Here is a 21,205-nt window from a genome sequence, read left to right on the forward strand (position 1 = left end):
GCACCGGGAAAGATTCCGTGTGTAATCCCTGCGTTCCACCTAAAGAATCAGACCTCATAAAAGCAATGAGTAAAGCACCCGCTTAAATGCCGATGCAGCATTTGCAGGTAAAGGTTTCAATCACTTCTTACCGAGAGCAGCTTAAAAATGAACACTCGCTGCGGCTGTAAACGTAACAAAATCCTGTTGAGACATTTGCTTGCAGCTATTCTAGGTTGTTTTTAAGGAGAACAGGGCTGGTACTTGCATGCAAAAGCACTCCTGCTGTCCTGGATGCGTGTTACAGGCACTGCTCTCAGCGCTGTTGCTCAAGGAATGGCGAAGGAGCTGTGCTGAGCCTTTCCTGCTTTGTGTCATCTGAGGATTTCCTGTGGTGATTTGCAGTCACAGCTGCCTTAGCTTGGCCTATAAATATACCTGTAATAGGACACGTGTGTTAGTTTGGCAGCCCGTCCTTAAAAGGTAGATCTAAACACAACTTAGTTTTCTAGGTTTAGCCTTAATGCTACTGTCTGCTTCTGTTCCAATAATTTCATTTCTGATTTGGAATTAGTTCATCATTTCAGAAGGATGGGGAAGGAAGTGTTTTGATTACATTGGACAACAAAGCTAATAATGATGCTAATAATAAACAAAGTTAATAATAAATTTACTTTCTTTTAGTCTAATTCCTCTAGCCTAATTCTAAAATCAAAGGTAAAAAATAGTCTTGTGTGATCAGTCCTGAATATACACGTTTGTATTGAAGCATCCTTATGCCTAAGACAGTGAGTTCCAAGGCAGCTGAGGGCATCCAAGACAGCATCTGATCAGTACCACGGCTGCAATCACTGCCTCTGCTCGGATCCACAGAGCACTGCAGCAAAGCATGAATGTCAGCGAGGCTCCCCCGTGCTGCAGAGGGGAGCAGGGCACACGGCTGATTTATGGCTTTGTTCTGTGCAATAAGACACGGTGGAGTGAAGGCAGAGTACCTGGATAAAAACCCTGGAGTGGGATGCCTGTGAGTCCTCAGGACTGTGATTCAGGGTGTTAGGAGAGCAGTGCTGCTGGCAGGGACAAGAGGGCTTTGCCACCCCACTTTGGTGCTGGCATCCATGCTATAGGCAGAGGGACAGCATTTTTCCATGTTCAGCCATTTTGGCAAGTGATGGGCCTGTGATCTTTCCATACACTTTCTAACTTACCCCTATGGCATATCAGCCATTTAGCCATGGTTTTGGAGGGAGGTGAAACAGGTTAGGGAGCCTTTGGTGAGGAGAGACCCAGCCCGACATGTCCCCAGTTCTGGCAAGTGGCTTAGGGCTAGAAAGTGGTAGCAGGTGATGGTGTCACTCCTGGCCTCTGTCTCTAGTTCAGCTGTAGAAAAGAGGCATTTCCCTCACATTCCTGGTGTTAATCTCACTCAGATGGTGTTTGCTCCTGAGGAGGACAGGTAATCAATAGAGTTCTCCCTGAATTATCTGAGAAATGAAGGAGGCTGAGAGAAAGTGGTTAGTTCTGCAACTTGCATGTTTTAATGTAATTGACATCGATTTAACTGGTGCTTTTTTTAAAGACAAAATTAAATAAAAAATCAACTGTCAGTATCTTTCTTGCAGGTCTCTGTTACTGGTACCGTCCCAAAATGCAGCAGTTTTGAGGCAGTGGGAACTGAACCAACACAGTTCTGCTGCTGTACCATTTTCCCCAGATTCTGGAGGAGGGAAGTAGGGGTCTGGGGGGCAGTGGGAGCAGAAGAAGCACAAGGCATCAGGCTCATCAGCCCAAGCCTCATCATCCTCTCAGTTACCCTGTTCACTACAAGCCACTCCTTGATTAAAATGAGGGGGGTGGTGGAAGAGGCAGATCCCATTCATCCCAACAGCTGTGATCCATTTTTGAGGTGGTGCATGGCAGACCAGGAGAAAATCCTCCATTTTTCCCTCCAACAGAAGCCTGACCTGCAGTCATCCAAACCAGCATGACAGGTCTTCCTCAAGTGGAAAACAACCCCCCAGCTGGAGGTAATTCATTTTTCAGATCTTCAGTGCTGAAAAACCAAATCATTGTCCTGTCATGCCTGTAATGTTGCCTCCCATGGTTACAGCACACACCAAGCCGTGTAGCTAGGCAGACATCCGGCCTGCCTTTCTCCCCATAGACTGTTCTGAAAGCCAATTAAACTGTTACTCATTTTCCTCCTATTTTTTTTTCTTCCTTATGCACAAGCGGAAGCATTTAAAAATCTCCCCTAGCTACATTATGTAAATTTCTAAGTAAATTCTCCCTGAGTTGTAATTCAGCAGATTTATTGTTAAAATGTCACCTGTCTCCAGCATGTACACAAGCTGCATCCAGGGGAGGGTCACTCATCCAAAGCACAGTGTCCCATTAGACATCTGTGGATGGGGAGAAGCTCCTCGGCTCCTCCTGTAGTGTGGCTCTGTGCCGAGGCAGCAGCAGCAGCACATGTGCAGGTGAGAGCAGAAGGGAAGAGGGAAGCAGTCATAGCCCAGACTATCCTGCTAATATTTATTCAGGCTCCAGCCATTTCCCAGCTCAGGCTCTGCCTGGACTGATGGCTGTGGGGACAAGCAGAGCATCATGTAATGCCTGTGCTGGCAGATACTGAGCACTCAGCCAGGCAGCAATGAGGTGAAGAAGTGAAAAAAAAAAAACTGTTCAAATTCAAACCTCTGCTTACACAGCTTTTGTTAAAAAATCCCCCTGACATTACCATGTATGGAAGAAAACACTTGAAAGAAATTGTGGGGGTTTACTTTATATGTATTTGCATGCAATTGGTTTTCCTCTGCTCACTTTGTCAGACCTATGTGTGTCCCCTCCTATGGGGTGGTTCCACTGAAACATGTGGGAACTCACCATGAACAATTTGTCTTGTATGTAGGGTGCTGGCATGAGCCCCTCAGGGGTGGGTTGTATCTGTGGGGGGCTCTGTTTCCTCCATGGAAACTCTCAATGCTTTGTAGGAGATGCTGCAGGAACTCCACATCCTTCCTCAGCAGAGTCTTCTCTCTCTTCCATAGACTGGATACAGCTCCACAGCCAGCTTCTAGCTGCTCAGGTGTGGTGAAACTATGAGGTCCTGGTATATGGAGATACTGTTTCCACATGGAAGCACTATCGAAAGATATGTGGTAGTGCTCTGGTGCTGGATTCCAGTGATGGAAAGGGATTTTGGCAAAATTTATTAGAAGCAGAAGTGTCAAAGTACCTTGGAAAAGTGTACTGCTGGTTTCCAGAGACACACAGAGACTGTATGCAGATCTGAACCTCCCTGAAGCTGAGCTATGGATTCTGCTTAGATTCATTTATGGAGCAGCCTGATGTGATTTAGATCAAAGATATCATCAGACATAATGAACACACAACTTCTCACTTTGTTTGCTTTATGGTTTATTATCTCTTTTTCCTAATCATAAGCTAGAGGACACCTGATTATTCTAACCTTTGTTTTTGGAACGTAATAGGTCATATTTGTGGCCTAGCTTAAGTGGGAGCCTTCTCTTGGAGTCTAAGGGTGGAATTTGAACAGGACAGAATAGAACAGAATAGTTCCAGTTGGAAGAGACCCAGGGGTTTGGTCCACTGTGACAAATGCTTTGAGTTGGATTAGACCAAGTGCCCTCCATAGGGCCTGTCCAGCATAAATTATCCTAGGATTCTAAATGCTTTGAGAAATTTCCTGCATAACAAGTGAAGGCATGAATTCAAAGTTAAATGGGAATTTGCAATCACTCCTTGATGGAAAAACTGAACTCTGCAATTGAGCCATTGGTTCAGCTAAAAGTAGACATGCAGTCTGGTATGGAGAATGTGTAACTTCAGGGGCAGCTATTGGGAAGCAACAAGTCCAGGATATTTCTCTACATTACCCTGTGCATCCCCTATACCATACCATCCAGTTCCTTGTGCAATGTAGACAGTAATAATACATTCCACAAATTTGTGTGTGATTTCTTATCCCTTTTATCCCATGGTAGTGAAGAACTGAGATGGTTCTTCCACACAGTACCCAAGGCCTGAACGAAAAATTGAATGAACACTTATTTGGCAGCAACTGTCACAGCAGCAACTTTCTGTAGGTTATCTTAATGGATTTATCACCCTGAACTAAGCCCTGACCATCTGTTCTCTTCTCTCATTACAAACACAGAAAAAGCTAATTCATGATTGCATCATAAAAAAGTAAAATATAAATGATTTAAGAGTAGGGCATGCTTCACACTCTGATTAGGAAAATGCTTCTCTTCCTAGAGTGACTTCCCTGATAAGAGTTTGCCTTTTTCCCAGCAAATGGGAATTACTGAGGAATGAGGCTCACTAGAACAAGTTTTATTCGCACTCATTCATCTTAGATATATTTTTAAATTTGGGATTCATGTAAGTGAAGCAATGAATCTTCCTTTCCTTCTCTCTTAGGTGAGCCCCCAAAGATTTATTTTTGTTGGAAAAACTAGCATTCTGTTCTCAAGGCATGAGCTGGTTTTCCACTTCACGAAAATGAAGTGCCTGGTGGCAATCTGGCCCAGCACACCCTGCTCCCACTGGAACAGGAGTTGGGGTTTCTTTTCCAGGACCTATCTGAGCAACTCTGAACTGAGCAAAAACTTCTCCAGCTTCATGTGATATAAAATCTGTCCAGATCTATGGGGACAACCTTCTTATGTGGGAACCTTAGGTGAGGAGCTTTTGAAAAGGCACAGTGTACTGAGTCAGTGGTAAAAGTTTTTGTCCATATCTGCTATGTAGGAAGAGGGTAGAAAGGATCAGAGCAGGCTCTAGGTTTCACATGGACCTCTTGTTTCTACACCATACTGCCATTCATCTAGCAAGAAAAAATTCTGATAAACCAGGTATTGCTAACCCATTTATAGTGAACTGCTTTAATTTCTGAGTGCCAAACAAAGATACCTCCCCACCATACCTAATGTCCAGCAGTGTTTCAGCATCGAAACTGAGCACTGACCTGACTGAAACCTGTGCTACTCTCTACTACTGAATTTCTGTGGTCAGCAAATCCACAGCAAGAGGCAACACTGCACTGAATCTGTGGCAGCCCCTGGATGAGGCACTGGAACACGTTCCCCTGAGAAGCTGTGGATGTCCCATGCCTAGAAGTGTTCAAGGTCAGGCTGGATGGTGCTTGGGACAGCTTGGTCCAGTGGAAGGTGTCTCTGCCTACTATGGGGGTTGGAATGAGATGATCTTTAGGAGCCCTCCCAACTCAAACCATTCTAGGATTCTGTGACTCCCTTCCCTTCTCTATCCCATGGTAAAAAATGCTACAGAGTAATCCCTGTGTAAATAACTGCAGAATTCCAACCAGAGGTTTTGCTCAGAAGAAGGCACCCTGAGCATTGGACCAGTGTGATCCTTGGCACATGGAACCCTGCTTCCTGAGCTCACCCTGCATTTCACATTATTTGTTTTTTGGACCTGTACCACATGCCACACAGCTCTTGCCTTGTGGAACCTGCAGGGAGCTTACTTAGGACCAACATTAAATTTGGCCCAGTGCTGCAAAGTCCAAGTCCCTGTCAGTTCCTGATGCTGTCTTGTCATTGGGAGTTCCTGAAGAAATTTAGTACCTGAATAGCCCAATATTTGGGCTTATAGTCCCTGGCTTTTTTTGCACATACTTATACCTAGGAGCCAGCCTTTAGTCACTAGGTCTCTCTTTGGTAATGCATTAATGGTTTCCCATTAATAGCAGGTGAATCTCGGATTAAACCCACTTACATTAGAAGTCTGCAGAAAAAACAGTGTAATGAAAAGAAACTGGCACTCACAGCATGTGATTCTTCTGTATGATCTACCATGGATAAACTGTGTCTTAAGAGTGCCCATTTGTCAGAGAATTCTCCAACTTTGGAAATTAGGTATCATTACCAACATCTCTTATATCTTGGGACACCGAGCAGACCTCCAGTCTTTCATAATATGTTCCCTAATGCCAATTAAAACTAATGACTTGACATTTTGAAAAGCCTTTTGACTCTTTAAAATCTTTTTGACACCTGGCCTTTAAGGAATCTTCTTTCAGACTGTGTCACTAAAAGCACCTTGTTCAGAGAAGCTCCTACTCAAAAGGAATTAAAAACATGCTATGGTGTGGGGGTTTTTGTTCAAATCCTTCTTATAACTAGGAAGAACAGCTGATCTGTAGAAAAAGGTGTGCTGATTTTGAATGGGATAGAGTTAATTTATTTCACAGTAGCTGGTATGGGGCTTTGTTTTGGTTTTGTCCTGGAGACATTGTTGATAACATGGGGATGTGTTTGTTACTGCTGAGCAGCCCTTACACAGCACTAAGGCCTTTTCTGCTCCTTACTCCATCTGTGAGTGGGCTGGGGTTGCACAAGAACCTGTGAGGGGACAGAGCCAGGACGCTGACCCCAAGTGACCAGAGGCATATTCCATAGCACATAGCATCATGCTCCATGCATAAAACAGGTGGGAGAAGAAGGAAGGGGGAGGACATTCAGGGTGATATCCTTTGTGGTGTTGGTGGAGGTCCACTCCCTGTACGTGTTTAGAAAAGACTGGACATGGTACTTAGAACCATGGTCTAACTGGCTTGGTGGTGTCTGGTCAAAGGTTGTTCTCAGAGATCTCAAAGGTCTGTTCCAACCCAATTGGTTCTGTGATTCTGTTTGTCTTGCTGAGTCACTGCTAACACGTGATGGAGCCCTGTTCTCTTGGGGATGGCTGAATACCTGCCTGGCCATGGGAAGTGGTGATGAATTCCTAGGGTTGTTTTGCTTGCATGTGCAGTTTTTGTTTTACCTATTAAACTGAATTTTCTGATTCTCTCCCCCCAGTTACAGGAGGTGGAGTGCATGAGAGGCTGTGTGGGGCTGATGGCTGATGTTAAACCACAACAGGATGTAGATGAGAAAACACAAGAGATGAGTATCAGACACAGTAAGACAATCTAGGGATGTCTCCTGGAAATAGTAAGAGAAAGCAACAAAGAAATGGAGAACAGCAAGACTGCAAGCTGTGGGAGCAGCAGGCACTGAGGTCTCTGGTTGGGTGGTTAGCTCAACCTTTCTTGCAACAAAAGAATGAAGTGACTTTGAAGCAGTTTCTGCTTCACAAGAACTTGCACCATGTTTTTACAGCAAACTTGCACAACACTGGCACCACAAAAAGGAGATGTTACCCACCATGGAGCCTAGGGAGAATTTTGTTATTTTTATGCATCATGGATGAGGGAGGGAAAACCAGCAGTGAACAGCACTTGCTGAAGAGCTTTTTTTTGTCTCTTATTCTAAAATAAGCAAAGAGATCCTGTGGAGTCCAAGCATTTGGTCTGCTGGAAGACAGGGTCTGCTGTGCTCACTTGCCAGGTAGGACCAGCATGAGGGGAGCTGGTTGTGAACAGCATTGGAGTAGGTGGGTGTAGCCTGGGCAAAGGGCTGCATGAGTAACAGGATCTGCTGCCTACTCTGATACAATTGTTCTTCTCATCTTGCTGCATTTCCCCCAACATCTTTCCAACTTCAAGTAAGAACTTCTTCAATTATGCTTTGTACAAGGTTTCCATAGATGGTGTCTTAGCATATCAGTGAAACATCAATGACCTGGAAGAACCAGCTGGTTCATTACCATGCAAATAAGCTCATTCTTCATGAAAGGAAAGTTTTTACTAGCTCATTGTATCTCCAATACTCCAATTTCTTCCATGTCCTACAAATAACATTTTTATAGGTCAGAGACACATATGTGTGTATATATGGGTTAGGGTTAGGGTTATGTCTCTCTCCTGTATGTCTCTCCAGCTGTGTTTTGCTCATTCCTGTGCATACTGTACCTGTACGTGAATTCTAAATTCTGCCTGGGTGACAGTGGACAAGAAAGGCCAGATAAAGTTATTTCACTATTTCTGATATCTTTCAGTGTCAGAGATAGTGTTTGTATAATAGAAAAATAATAAGCTTATTAAGAGGGCTAAAGAGCTGTTAATTTATCTGCAAAGGTCTGCTGTAGTAGCAGTTCTGGAGAACTGTCCCATGGCACAGCTGTAGAGTTAGAGGGTTTGTGTATTGGATGTGCCAGTGGCTAGTTGTAGAGGTGTATCTGTGCTATGTGTTTTCATCTCTGTGTAAATGTGTTATTAAATCCCTACACACACAGAAATCTCCTCAGCTGTGAAGTGCTGAACCCAGCAGAGTACTCTGGAAATGCAGAAATGTATTTGAACCATGCTTTTTACCTTCTCCATACTGACTATTGTTGGAGATAGGTTACTTTCAAGGACAGACTCCTGGCTTGAGTCTGTCTGTCCATGCTTTCTTCTTATGCTTTCTTCTTCTACTTTGTTGTGATGTGTTTGGGCTTTTAATTATATAGGGATTTTTTTTTTCAGTCTTCTGAAGGAAAATAGGTAGTGCCAAAGAGTTGTTGGGAGGAAGACCCTTGTATAAACCAGCAAGGCAGCTATGAATATAATAAATGTTTTAGTGCACTTTTCTGTGTTAACTAAGTTGACATACTGGCCAGTAAAGGTCTACTGTCTCTGCAGTTTCCATTCTGACACTGTGTGTTGATAATGAGCTGGATTTACAGAGAAATGAATCATGTAGTAGAAGAGGTGCAGATCCATGCAAAGAAGCTGTAAATGAAATAGTATGTCACCATTCAAAGCCCACGTTTCTTAATAAAAGACTTGTTTTTCCCTGAAGACAAGTTTAGTGAGAAAAGTAACAGAAAAAAGTTCTTCTTGCATCTGAAAATAAATATGCATTTTGTTCTGAGAGCTCTGGATTCTTCTCAGGACCCAGAGTTAATCAGCAACAGAGATTTCCTGGAGGAAGAGTTAATTTCAATTTCTACAAGCATGGGAGTGCACAGTTTGAGGGAGGGATGTCAAGCCAATGTTCTAGTTTAGTAATGGGTAATCAGAAACCATTTGAAATGTCCCAAAGCTATAAATTACACTGCAATTGTTCCCTGCCAGCATAAAGATAAAACAAGTGTAAGTTACCCTCAGTGTTCCTACTGCTCAGGATCAAGGGCAATAGCAGAGAAGCATGGAAGAGCTGGTACTGCTGCTGCCAGCAATCTGTACTGCCTTGGCATCTACTGGGGGAAGCAGAGTCCACTTCTGCAGTGAGGTGATTACCAGAAGCACCCCTCAGAAACAGGCCTCAGCCAAAAACTCATCTGCAGAGACTGGAATGACTCCCTTAGCCACAATGATCCCAGACACACAGAACAAGCAAAAGCAGAGGTTTGCAGGGCCAAAGCATTAGACTCTCTCATACCAAAACCTCTACAGGAAGTTGCAATCCCATTGATACCACCATCACTATGGTCTGCTGTTTTACTGACTCACATTCATCAGACAGGTAGGAATCATACCTGACCTTTTATTAACACAGTCCAAATTCATATTTCTTGATATGCAGATGTGCTATATATTAAGCATTGTGCTTTTCAATGCCAAATCCAAACTAAAATTCTTTTTAATGAGTAGTGGGGGCAGTGGGGTGTGTATGTGTGTGCATGTGTGGTGTGTCACTTGCAGATGCCTTGGAAGAGACCATGCAGGAAGCTGAGCAGGGCACTTCATCATTTCTGCACAGCCAATACTAAGCTGGGCAGTTTCCATGAACAGGAGGAAAGAGTCTTCATGCCAGCTTCTCTCAGAAGCACAGACACAATAGTGAGGATGACTTGGGGGTGCCTCATTCAGATCAGGATCTTCAGTCCCCATCACTGTCCTGGGATAACCATCTACATGCCCTCTCTTTCAAGAAGCTGAGCATATCTCATTTGGTTTTCATTCTGCACAGCTGCTGGCCATGAGGCCATTTCTGTGTCATTGCCTGGTGGTTACAGCTCTGGAGGAATGAACCTTGTCTCATTACTTAAGACAGCTCTTCACTTTGCAGGAGAGCACCTAATTAACAGGATCTTGTTCTAGGTAGGATACAGTTTCTACATTTTACAGTAGATATTTACATGTCTAGGCAGAAAAATATAACATTTCTGGAAGTGGGTATTAGAGACCCAGACTATTTTTTTCCCAAAGGAAAAGCCTAATTGCTACTCCCAAATATTAAGTTGAAGAGGTTGCTCAACTTCTCTGTTTCTGTAGTCTATTAATCCTGCACTCTTTTCTGCATGACAGCAGATCTTTAAAAAGGGATGCAGAGTGCTTAGTAGCCAGAACAGATCCTGCAATGAGGTAGCTGCAGACTGTTTTGTTTGTGCTTAGGAAGGCATCAAGCCTGACTCCTTTCTGTGTGACTGATCTGCCCAGTGAACTATTATGTAAAAGGAAATAGGAGCCCTTCCCCATCTGCTCCTTAAATGAAGGTAGGCAATCAATTCCCTCAGGCACAGCCCAAGCCAAATGGTGTGTGCTGGGTATGTCCTGGGAATACTCACCCAGCTGAGCCCCGTAGAAATGTTTAAACATTTTGTTTTCTGATTCAGTTCTGGAATGAGTGTGAGCTGAGCTGCTCTTATCAAAGGTGGGGGATTCTTCACCAGGCCATGGACACAATTACAGGTCCCTGATTAGCATCAAATAAAAAAGTGTGGCATTTCTTGACGTACTTGACAAATAAAGTACAGTTTTCAAAGTAACCATTATAGATTGACGTGTTTATATTCTATCTAGATCTTAATTCTGACAGCCAGGTGCATTACAATTTTGAAGTGACAGAACTCAGTACAAAGTTCAAAACTGTGAAAGACATAAAACATCTTTGGATCCTACATTTCTGGATCATCAAATTCTGCATTATGCAATGCAGGGTATAGTATTTGGTTTTATTTATTTAGATAATTATTTTATGTAAAGTGAGCTTATAGGTCTAAAAATTTCCCAATTTTTATTTTGAAAAACTGCATTTTGTCTGTTTTTTTAAATATTGATTTTTATTAGAAAATTGCTTTCTTTTCAAGACCTCCTCAAACACAGTAAGTCATACTTTAACATTATGGTTCCAATACAAAATAATGAAATTCCAATGTAAGAAAACTATACAAAATGATAGCTAGCAGGAAATTAATTCTTATTTTACTTCAATTTACTGGACTTTCAAAGTTGTGGGTTTCTATACCCAATCATACCTGTCAGTGAGAGCATATGACCTTCCATCAGTCTCCTACCTGCTACATAGCAATGATAAGAAACACATCCTCACCTTTCTCTCAGTTCTGCCAGCACATCCTGCATTTTGTTTCCAGATTTCTTTTTCATTCTGATGTCTAGAGGACTGCTGAACATAAGGTAAAAAAAATGAACATGAGGTCATATAAGCAAATTTACAACATAAATTTAGACAAAATGTTCCCCTAAGGGCTACCAGGAAATCAGGCTGCATGTCAGAGGAGGAAGGAGAGGGAGTGGTGGGATCATGCTCATGAGCAGTAATGAATACAACAGATACAAACTTCCTCCTCCTCAACCAAAGCAGTCAAGGCATGTGACTGCTTATACAAACATTAAAAAGCTAAAAGAATACAGACCCCAATTTTTTTAATCACATTTTTGGTAGGCAGGAAGTAAATTCCTTGTTGTAGGTGTTCTGGTCTTCTGAAACTCAGTTCTGTTAGGCCTGCACTGGCCTAACTGCTGTACAGTACATTCTCTCAGCTTTCCACAGTAAACTCAATTGATAGTGGTGCTCTCTGAAATACTCCAGTACATCCCTGACAGTTTCACTAGGAAGTGTTTCCCAGAGTGTTCTAGCCAGTGTTTTACCTCTCTTAAAAGCACCACCACTCTTCAGCAGCACCACTTTACCCAAGGCTGCAAGAAATACAAATTCCCTGTCTTAAACTGCTGCCTTCTCGGAGTCCATTTTATCTTCAAGTCAAAAATAAAGAACTTAAACAGATCACAAGCACTAACTTATCAATCATCTGTCTTTCCTGTGCCAGGACAAACAGTATATACTTTCATCCAGAGTATCCTTTTTATCTGTAAATATTAACTCTGCCAAGTTCTAAGAAATATAAATGGGATTTTTTTCTATGGAGGCTGAAAGTATACTGTTACTGTAGTTCTAGTTCTCAATTCTTGGATTATTTCACACAAAAATTGTCCAGTTGTTTTTAGGTGTCTTGTAATTTCATCAGATGGCACATTTTTTTGCTTTATGGACATGAAATTCCTATAAGTGTGCATGGGATTTGAAGGAAAATTAAAAAAAAAAGAATATGCTGTATTGGAATTTAACCCATTTAATAGGCATTGTAATGTTAGCATACACCAAATATTATTGATTACCAAATTTTAATCTGTAGTTTTGCAACTTAGTCTTCAAATACTACAAAAAAAATTAACAAAATTTCTAAGCACTGAAGCTAGATATCAAAACCACATTTAATTAAACATTTCAGACAACATGCCAGATATGCTTCTTTTTGATAGTTGGATACAGCACTGCAAACATATTTAAAATATTTATTTTGGTGATGTTCATCAAGATTATTAAATACGTTTGTATTGATCAGCCTTTGCACTTCCTTGTTTTAGCAAACAGCCTGGTTCAAACATTACATCTACAACATACTCTTGAGGAGGAAGCAGAAGCCCTTTGGGAGAGTATTCAACCAATTTAACTTCATTCCAACATCTGTTATACTTGCCACGAACTAAACTACAGCCAATGCCAATTCTGTCTGCTATCACCTAAAAAAGAAAGAAAAAGTAGTTAATGCAGTTAATTCATGTAGCTTCTGTGATATACAGCAAGGCCCAGTGATGCTTAGAAACAAGACCAACACCTGAATGGCCTAGAGCTTTCTTGAAACATGCTTTATAAATTTCCCAAGTGTTCCAAACTTCAAACCTTTATTGTTGGTTTTGTGTAGAAAGTGTAGGTTTTTAAATGTTATTTCTCACATTTCCAAGGCACAGCATGAAAAACATTAATTTTAACTCTTTTCAAACACTGATATGGTAGTACCCAGCAATGGTTTTTGTCTACTTGGAAGACTTTACTTCTGAATAACATTTAAAGTATATTTAAGCAATGAGGTGTAGGCACACTGCACACATATAGCTAGTATGAAATATTAAGTGTAAAAAGGTAACATTTTTATCAGTGTAAGTTTATGACTGTTGCTTCACTCTGAAGCACACTCCTTGCTTTTCAGCCCTGGAAATGTGGGAAGCAATGAAATGCGAGGCAAGTGTCTGCTAGATGAAACACCTGCCCTTCCTCTGGGTTGCACTATCACAGACAGACCTATAATGCTTTCCAGCTACCAAACTGCTTTTTCAACACACATCTGCTGTGAAGGAATGAAATCCTGGAAGATTTTTAACTTGTTAAAAATGGACAGATACCCATTGCTTAGAGTGCTGTGGCTTTAAGAGAGATGACCTGTCCCTACAAAAGTTTCTTAGGACAGTGGAGTATAATTAATTCACAGCCTCAGAATGTCATAAAATAAGTTGGAAACTTTATCTCCCTATAGATACCATAAATTTAGGGTTGTACACTTTCTCCTGTGTACTCTTTCCTAGGTTCTTCCTTCTTGATGTGTTTGATTCTCTGTTTCTTTCCACTCAAGAAAGAGAAAAATCCAGCCAAGGAAAAAGGATGGGACAGATAACCTGCACCAGTACATCTTCATACAAAGAAAGAAGAAATGAAACTTCCCAGTTTCTTCTAAGGAATTAGAACATAGAAGCTGTTATATACTATCACAGAATACTGGATAGATACCAAATAAAAAATTGTCTCAACAAGTTTAGATTTGCAGCATGGAAAAACAAGGAAGCTGCATAATTCAGTATTTTGCAGTTTACAGAAAATGTAAAATGTTTTGACTCCAAATCAAATACTTTGGCTTTTTGCCATTTATCAAGTATTCTGCTGATATCACTTAAGACAATTTAATGACAACAAGAATGTTTAGAGAAAGAAGCGATGCTGGCTTTCATTCACTGGGAAATCAACTTTGCTGTCGAAAAATTATGAAACTGTATACAAAAGATTTTACATGAATATAAATAATGTATCAAACTGATGCAAATATACTTTAGTTTAGATTATCCATTTAACAACAATATGTGCTGTTGCAAAATAAATGATAATGTACCTTGAAAAGTAAAGCTCTATGATAGAATGTCCCTCTTTTGATTCTCCCGATAGGCACAATGTTGCTTTTCAGGTCAAATTCTATTTCACTCATGTCAAGTTCCCAGCAGAAATTATGTAGCTCCTCTTTTTCAACAGGGCCACCCATCCTGTCTGCAACAAACCTGTTTCAAATGTATACTGGGATCAATTACATCTATAATTCCTCTTGTATTTATTGCAAAAATGTAGCACAATAAAATGTATACAAGCAAGAAGTGAATGACCTTTAAGACTGTAATACTTTTTCTACTTTTGCTTAATTAATTTATTTTTAAAATTCATTAATTGGTATTTTAAATATGCTTACTGATTAATACAGATAACCATAACTCAGGTCATTCATATTTTGTCACCTAAACCAAGGTGCAAAAGCAGAGATTCTGGAGAGCTGTAGTATAGGCACAAAGTCATCAGAAAAGGTCATCAATAACAGTGTAATTACTGAAGAAGTAATTACAGAAGCTGATGGTCATGTTTACAGGTAACAGATTAGGTGAGTTACATATTACAGTCTCCGGACCTATCATTTGTTTGAAATAGTAATAAAAGCATGAGAATATGTATGACAAAAATAAAGCCACAGGTAATGACCCCAACATAGAAAAGCAGCTGTATTCATTGAAGGTACTTATCTTCTACGTGTGCTTTCTTATATTGAAGCCAATATTTTGCACGTGAGCGGTATTTATCCATTTAAACAGATGGCTCAGAAACAGAAACAGATCAGAACTCATTGTCAGTGCAAGTTCTGCCAAAACCACATCTTTTGGGGGAGTGTGCACACACAGGACCAAGCCCTGGTTTGTAAGTCTCCCCATAGACACACACACCTTCATCTCCCCTGTGCAGGTCACTGTGTGTAAAGACCTTTGTTCCCCTCAGTGTCTCAGCCACAGGCACAAGGGTTATTAAGGTCTCTCACTCTGGATGAGATGTTGCAGACCTGACATGAAAATCACAAGCCATTGCTTCCAACAGGGAGCTAAAACCTGCATCCCCTCCTCTGCAGAAGCAGTAAACACGTTCCTCTGCCCAGCACAAGCAAGGCAACCTCTGAGGCCTCACTTTTCAAAATTCAGAGTTGAGGAAGCATTGGTTGCAATAGCATGGGCACAGGGAACTATCACCAAGTGTGTCAGACAGGGTATCTTGAAGCTGGGAATTACTGGGTGAAGCTGACAAAGTGTGGGGCAGCACAGCAGCCCCTTGTGCTGTGTGTGCCCACAGGCAGCCCTCATTAAAGAGAGCAATGCTGCCCAGCCAGCGTGCTCACCACCACACAAAGGTGTGCTGTGTTTGTTCCAAAGGACACATCCAGCATTTCTCATGTCCCTCATCTAGCCTGACCTCATCCCCAATGAGCACAGGAGGAACTTCAGCCGGGCTGCCAGGCTGCTGAGGGATGCTGCAGCTGCCTTCTCCCCCACTCCCTATTCAACACATGCTATTCAGGCAGGTGCCTGAAATGGAACACAGACCAAAAAATCCCCACAGAAAACATTCTAGTTAAATTTCCCATGATTGTTTCACTGGGTTGTGTGTCTGCAAGTATTTCACTGGTGTATTAGAAGAGCAGATTTATAAGAGAATTTTATGGATTCCACCTTGAGGAAGGCAGCATGATTTATACACAGATGGATAGTTAAGGATGAATTTCTGTCCTGTCAAATTCTGCAATCAATGGAAAATTCATTCCTCATATCACATTAGACGACTTCATTAAAAACGAGAGTTAGTAAAAGTAACAAATTTTGTGAAAGTAAGTGAGATCTGATGCCAAACTCTCCAGATTCAGGAGGCAGCCTGGAAACTGCTGAGATATAAAGGTTAAACTATGGAGAAGATGAAAACAGATGCACTGCTTGGAGGTGACAGTGATTGGTGCCCAGGCTGAGCAGTCAGCGTAACCAATGAATCACACATTGATACCAACAGTCTGTACATGCACTATTGCAATATTCTGGCACTATTAAATCGTCAGGATGTTAATTACAAGAGCACTTAAAAGCTATGTTAGAAAACTTGCATTATGCTTTTGGCTCAATAGAAAACAAAATACCACAGAGTTGCAGTCCCAAGGGGTTCCAAAACCAAGCAGGCAGGAAAGATGGCAGGAGAGCAAACATGATACATGTCACTTGCAACCATCTTGACTATTGGGTTCGGGTTCTAACCATGTTTTTAGGCTTTGCAAAACCTGGAGCTCTGGGGCTCCTTGATTATGTAGATGCTATATGCAGCTCATGTGTTCACTGGAAAGAATCAGTACAGATGTATAAATGCGAAAAATACCCTGAAATTGTCTATGAGAATATTTTTTTAATGAGAAATTGATAGTCTTTTGTTGCAAGTAATACTTTATTTTAAAATATATTAAATTAATTGCAACAAAATTAGAAACAAGAAGCTTAAAATCTAAATATGTCAGCATTCTGGGCCAAAGCTGATTTTGATTCCACTTAAGCATGGGAAAATAATTATTTTGAAAAAGTTGACTTTGGATAAGAAAACAGTTATTTTACCAATTCAGCTTATGGAAATATGATTTGGTACTCACTGTGCAAGAGCCACAACCTGTTCCCGGGTAGAAGTTATTGGTAGAATTGTTTTGGAAGCATCATTAATGTAATCCATTAAAACGAAGTCAGGTGGTGGTACCCAATGGGAATTTTCTAGCTTTATTTCCTCCAGGATTGTAGGTGCAACTCGAACAACTTCTTTTGGTTTTTCCTCCTCTTTTTTCCCTTTCCCTTTTCTTACAGAGAAAAAAAATGATACACTTATCTAGAATACTGTACTCTCTAAAGTTCAAATTCAAACACATTAGTTCGCCAACAGGACATTTAGACAATTTGACTAGGGAGAGGTGGAAGGTAGGAGGCATCTTTTATTTTGATAACAAATATCTAAAATCTACCAAGCTGTAGAGAACACTTGTGGAACATGACCACAGGAGGTGGTTAGGAACAAATGCCACTAGCTCCATATTGACATTGTTGTCAATTCTCATTTTATTTTTAATTAATGGCTCTGATATGCCTTTCCCATGTATGGATTATATAGAGGAGGAGGCACTTACTTACCTACTATATAGATATAGGGCATATTTTTAGTTATGGTTTAGTTTTGTATGGATATGAACTAAAAACCACAAACTCCAATGATTTTTTACTTGATAAAAATCTGGTCTTCAAATAAAGGAAAAAATGGTATCAAAAGTACTGCTGAAATCTTGACAGGACTTTCCAAAAGACAGCCTCTGTACTTCAAGCATTATGCAAACTACAGCATGGCTTGTCAGAGAAAGATTTTACAATGATTCTGTGGTTTTGTTGACTCTTTTTCAAGGCACGTGCTTCATATTTTCCTAATGCTCGGGATCTGAAAAATGACTATGATCCTAAACAGGTATCTTAAGCACCCAGCAGAAGTATAAATGAAATTACTGTTCTGCTTAAATTAAATATTGTGCATTTCACAAGTTATGCAGCAACTATAAAACCATTATCTTACCAGAAGTATTATTAAGGTCTATACAATCAGACAGTTTAGGATCTTTCATTTGTGGGAACACATGAAACTAGTGTTTTGTAAGCATTGTGTCTTTTTTCAGTGCAGATCCTGAAAATTTTTACTGTGAAATACAACAAAAATTCTTTATTTCATTTTACAGTTCTGGCTCATTTTTTAAAATCTGTAATACTTCTGGTGATCTTGAAAGGAAAAGGAAAAAAAAAGAAATAAAGGACCACTAGAGTACATGGCTCCAAGACACACTATCATTATTGCATGCTCTTCAAATTATTCTTAAAATTTATACTATGAATAGCACTCTTAAGATGGAAGGCATTGAACAAAGCAAAAGGGCATACATCATTATCAGTAGTTGAATTCAAGCAATTTGTCTTCAGAATACTTTGCAAACTTTTCTTTAACCTATGGAGATCTACCATATTCACAAAGAGCCCTTTAAATAGGTGTCAAAAAGCACATTATTTTAGAAGGGTAACCAATTAAGATCTAATCTTAAAATTATAGAAAATTCACCACCCTCTTAAATAAACTGTTCTGGTTATTAATTACCCTTACACTTGGAATAAAGCAGAAAAACAGTTTTCTTTATCTAATTTGACTCTATCTAACTATAGCCAGAGAACCTTATAATGCTAGATTAAATAGCTATCTACTTATCAATTTATCCATTTATACATTATGGTTAAAAATACTGTGTTTAAAAAATCTTGAATTACTCCCAACTCTCTGGTGTCCAGTTTAGGAGGTTTTCAAGAGAGCAACATTTACAAATGCTACAATTCTTGTTTCTCTGTCATTTTCCCTTTCTCCCCCCGCCTTCTTCCCTTCTAACCTTCCAGTACTTTCTTTTCTCTATAAGAAGTGCACCATTAAATTACAGTGCTAGAGGAGAATTTGTTTCCTATTCCTACCTATTCAAATGACTCTAGAATCACACTTATTCTCCTCCTTTCCAATTTTCAGGAAAAAAACACCTGAGAGAGATGGGTTTGAACAGTGATTTGTTTGGGTTTTTTTGCTGCTGCTTATTTCTCTCAGGTATGACTATATTGTGCTCCTTGGTGGAACAGCTGATTTAAGGTTGTCGTCCACACTTGTCTCTGTCTTACTCCTCAACTCTTCAGTTCATCATATCTGTCTAATCCTTATCTCATAAGGAACTGTGGAGCTGCTGTCTTACAGCTCACTGTTATAAAATAACCAGTAACCTCTACAAGAGACTTCTACTGCCCTTTTTTCTTGCCCTCTTTTTTAATTCCCATTCTCTTGCCAGTGGGAATTGTGACATCAGAAAAAAAATCACTCTCATTTCTCAGAGCTGTCTTCTTAGTCATGAGACTGCTTGCTGTGAAAGCAGAGGAATATTGCAAAGGAGAGCTCATGGCACTTAATAGTCTCCAAGCTGTTTCTGATTCTTTGCAACTTTGTACAAGAGTCCAACAGGTCACCAGAGCATCAGCTGGAGGAAAAAGGCAGCCAATACAATATTCTACCATCAAAAGCAGCCATGACACCTATGTTCTTTCCCATTTTGTGTAGCTTAAATGCCCTGGTTCTCTTCTAAAAAGGAACAACTTAGCATTGGGGAGTGTTTCCTTGAATGCAGTACTGAAACATAGGAGGGAATAAATACACATTTATTAGTCTACATTAAATACAATCTTTTAGCCCAGTCAATGTGTATATCAGATATGAAACTGCCTGATTAAAAATGTTGCTGCCAATGAAAATATATGTCAAACTATCAACTAGGCACTTCCTCACATCTAATTCAAACATTTCCAGCAGACAATTACAACTGCCCTTTCTCTTGGCTTTCAACTATGGTTTATATAAAGTAGTATCACTTTTTCAAAACAATGGTTTTAAACAGTGTTCAGTAGTACTTTGCAAAATAATGATGAACAGAAACATATGATCAAAGGAAAAAATACATAGGAAAAAGTCTAAGCATGTTTGAGACTTGGAGTCAGCTACTGACCTTCAAGTACTCCCATATATCTCAGAAATTAATAATAATAATGATGTATGAATTATGGATTCAAAATGAATGACAATGGGGTTATAAATCATAGAACTTGATCATGACATTCAAAAGCAATTATTTCATACTTGAAGAAAGGAGTCCTTGCACCCCTGCAAGGTTTACTATGGGAAATTGAGTCAGGTATTTATTTTTTCCTAAAGAAAATTTTTTGTTTTTCAAAGGAGTTGTGGTTGCAAACAGAGCAGTCATTTACACTGTAAGTGATATAAATTACATTAGAAAGCAACTATCCAAGTGTATCCTCATCACACACTGTAATAAACAAATATATTATCTTGTCAGAACAGGTCTCCCAGCTCCTGAGACTGTATAAAATGGCCTACAACTCTAGGGCATCTTCCAAGGTGAAGGAACACCCCAATGGAGCAGAGAAAAAATAAATGGGGCTCAGCATCTCCCCTTACCTCTGCTCCCTTTGACTAAACTGTCAGAGGCACAGTGGGTCATGAGCAGGGCACATGGGGCAGCAGGAGGACCTGGGAGGGGGCAGAAGCTGGGACAGGCCTCCTAAGGCACTCAAGCTGCTGTATCTACTCTGGTGCATCCTGAAACAGGAACTTTCCACAATGCAATTCATTTCAGGTATCTGCTATGAAATTATTTAAACTGAATTTCAGAAGTGCTTGCAGTCCAAATAACTGCAAGCAGTTATTTGGGAATGTCTGCCTTGTAAGTCAATAACTTTTGAATAGACTAGTCTGACAATTTGGGTCCTGATTTAAGTCAAAAAACATTCAAACATTCAACCCAAGCCTCAAACATTCACCGTCAGTAGCTATAATCTGTCAGTAATTTGCATGCCTGTTCCAAACAAATTGATATAATTCAAACACATTCAAATATAACTCAAAGTACAATACTTTTAGCCTTTTTCTCTAGTGCTGCTTTTGCTGAGTGAACACCATTGTCCAAGTAACTTCTGATTTTCCTCTATTGGAGATACCACTGAATTATTGACATCAAAAGCAGGTTTCAGTTTTGTCTTGATTTTCTTACTGCACATTTCATTTCTCAAGTGCAGATGCAATCATACACAGAAATAAACAAGCAGCGTCAGAAATCAGCCATTATCTCTGTCAATAAAACACCTGTACAGACAGTAGGGTGTCAGTTCATGAATGAGCTCCACAATAAAAATTGGAAACACAGTACATCAGCTCCTACATCAGACACACCATTTCTCCTTTTTCTCCAACCCTGCAGCACTCAGCATTTCCATCACTGACTACAACTCACAGCCCTTAGCCATTGCCAAGGCTCCCTTTACCATAAAGAAAGGAAAATTAGGAAGTCAGGACTGGGACCCACAGAAACCAGCATGCTAAATTGTCACTAAGTTAGCTAACAGAAAAGCCAAGGACAGTTGTAGGTTGTATCACATTCCTATCAAGGACTAGAGACCATTCCACTGATGGCAAGGAGGCTCCATTTGGACTGCTTTTGGATTCCCCTGGAATCAGGCATGCACACCTGCCTTCTGCAGAAGGCTCTGTTGTGGTCATGA

The 21,205-nt window shown here is 40.3% G+C and overlaps 1 protein-coding gene and 1 long non-coding RNA gene across 3 annotated transcripts in view; one reads left to right on the forward strand and one right to left on the reverse strand.

Annotated features, from left to right (window-relative positions):
- The first annotated feature begins 3 nt into the window (after window positions 1–3).
- LOC143693378 (uncharacterized) lies at window positions 4–14,350 on the forward strand. 2 transcript variants are annotated; one of them, XR_013180991.1, is made up of 3 exons: window positions 42–107; window positions 6,828–9,937; window positions 13,502–14,350. It is a non-coding gene; the product is annotated as an uncharacterized LOC143693378 (long non-coding RNA). The 2 variants fall into 2 exon arrangements; XR_013180990.1 differs by lacking the exon at window positions 6,828–9,937 and having other exon boundaries at window positions 4–107.
- Window positions 12,195–21,205, reverse strand: part of ARMC3 (armadillo repeat containing 3) — a 62,069-nt gene continuing 53,058 nt past the window's right edge. The window contains exons 17-19 of the mRNA XM_077174012.1: window positions 16,678–16,875; window positions 14,080–14,242; window positions 12,195–12,661 (exon numbers count right to left, since the gene is read on the reverse strand). Coding sequence (XP_077030127.1) covers window positions 12,461–12,661; window positions 14,080–14,242; window positions 16,678–16,875 — 562 coding nt within the window. The 3' untranslated portion in view covers window positions 12,195–12,460. The remainder of the gene's footprint in view (window positions 12,662–14,079; window positions 14,243–16,677; window positions 16,876–21,205) is intronic.

The sequence above is a fragment of the Agelaius phoeniceus genome, chromosome 1, assembly GCF_051311805.1.
Source record: "Agelaius phoeniceus isolate bAgePho1 chromosome 1, bAgePho1.hap1, whole genome shotgun sequence".
Lineage (NCBI taxonomy): Eukaryota > Metazoa > Chordata > Aves > Passeriformes > Icteridae > Agelaius > Agelaius phoeniceus.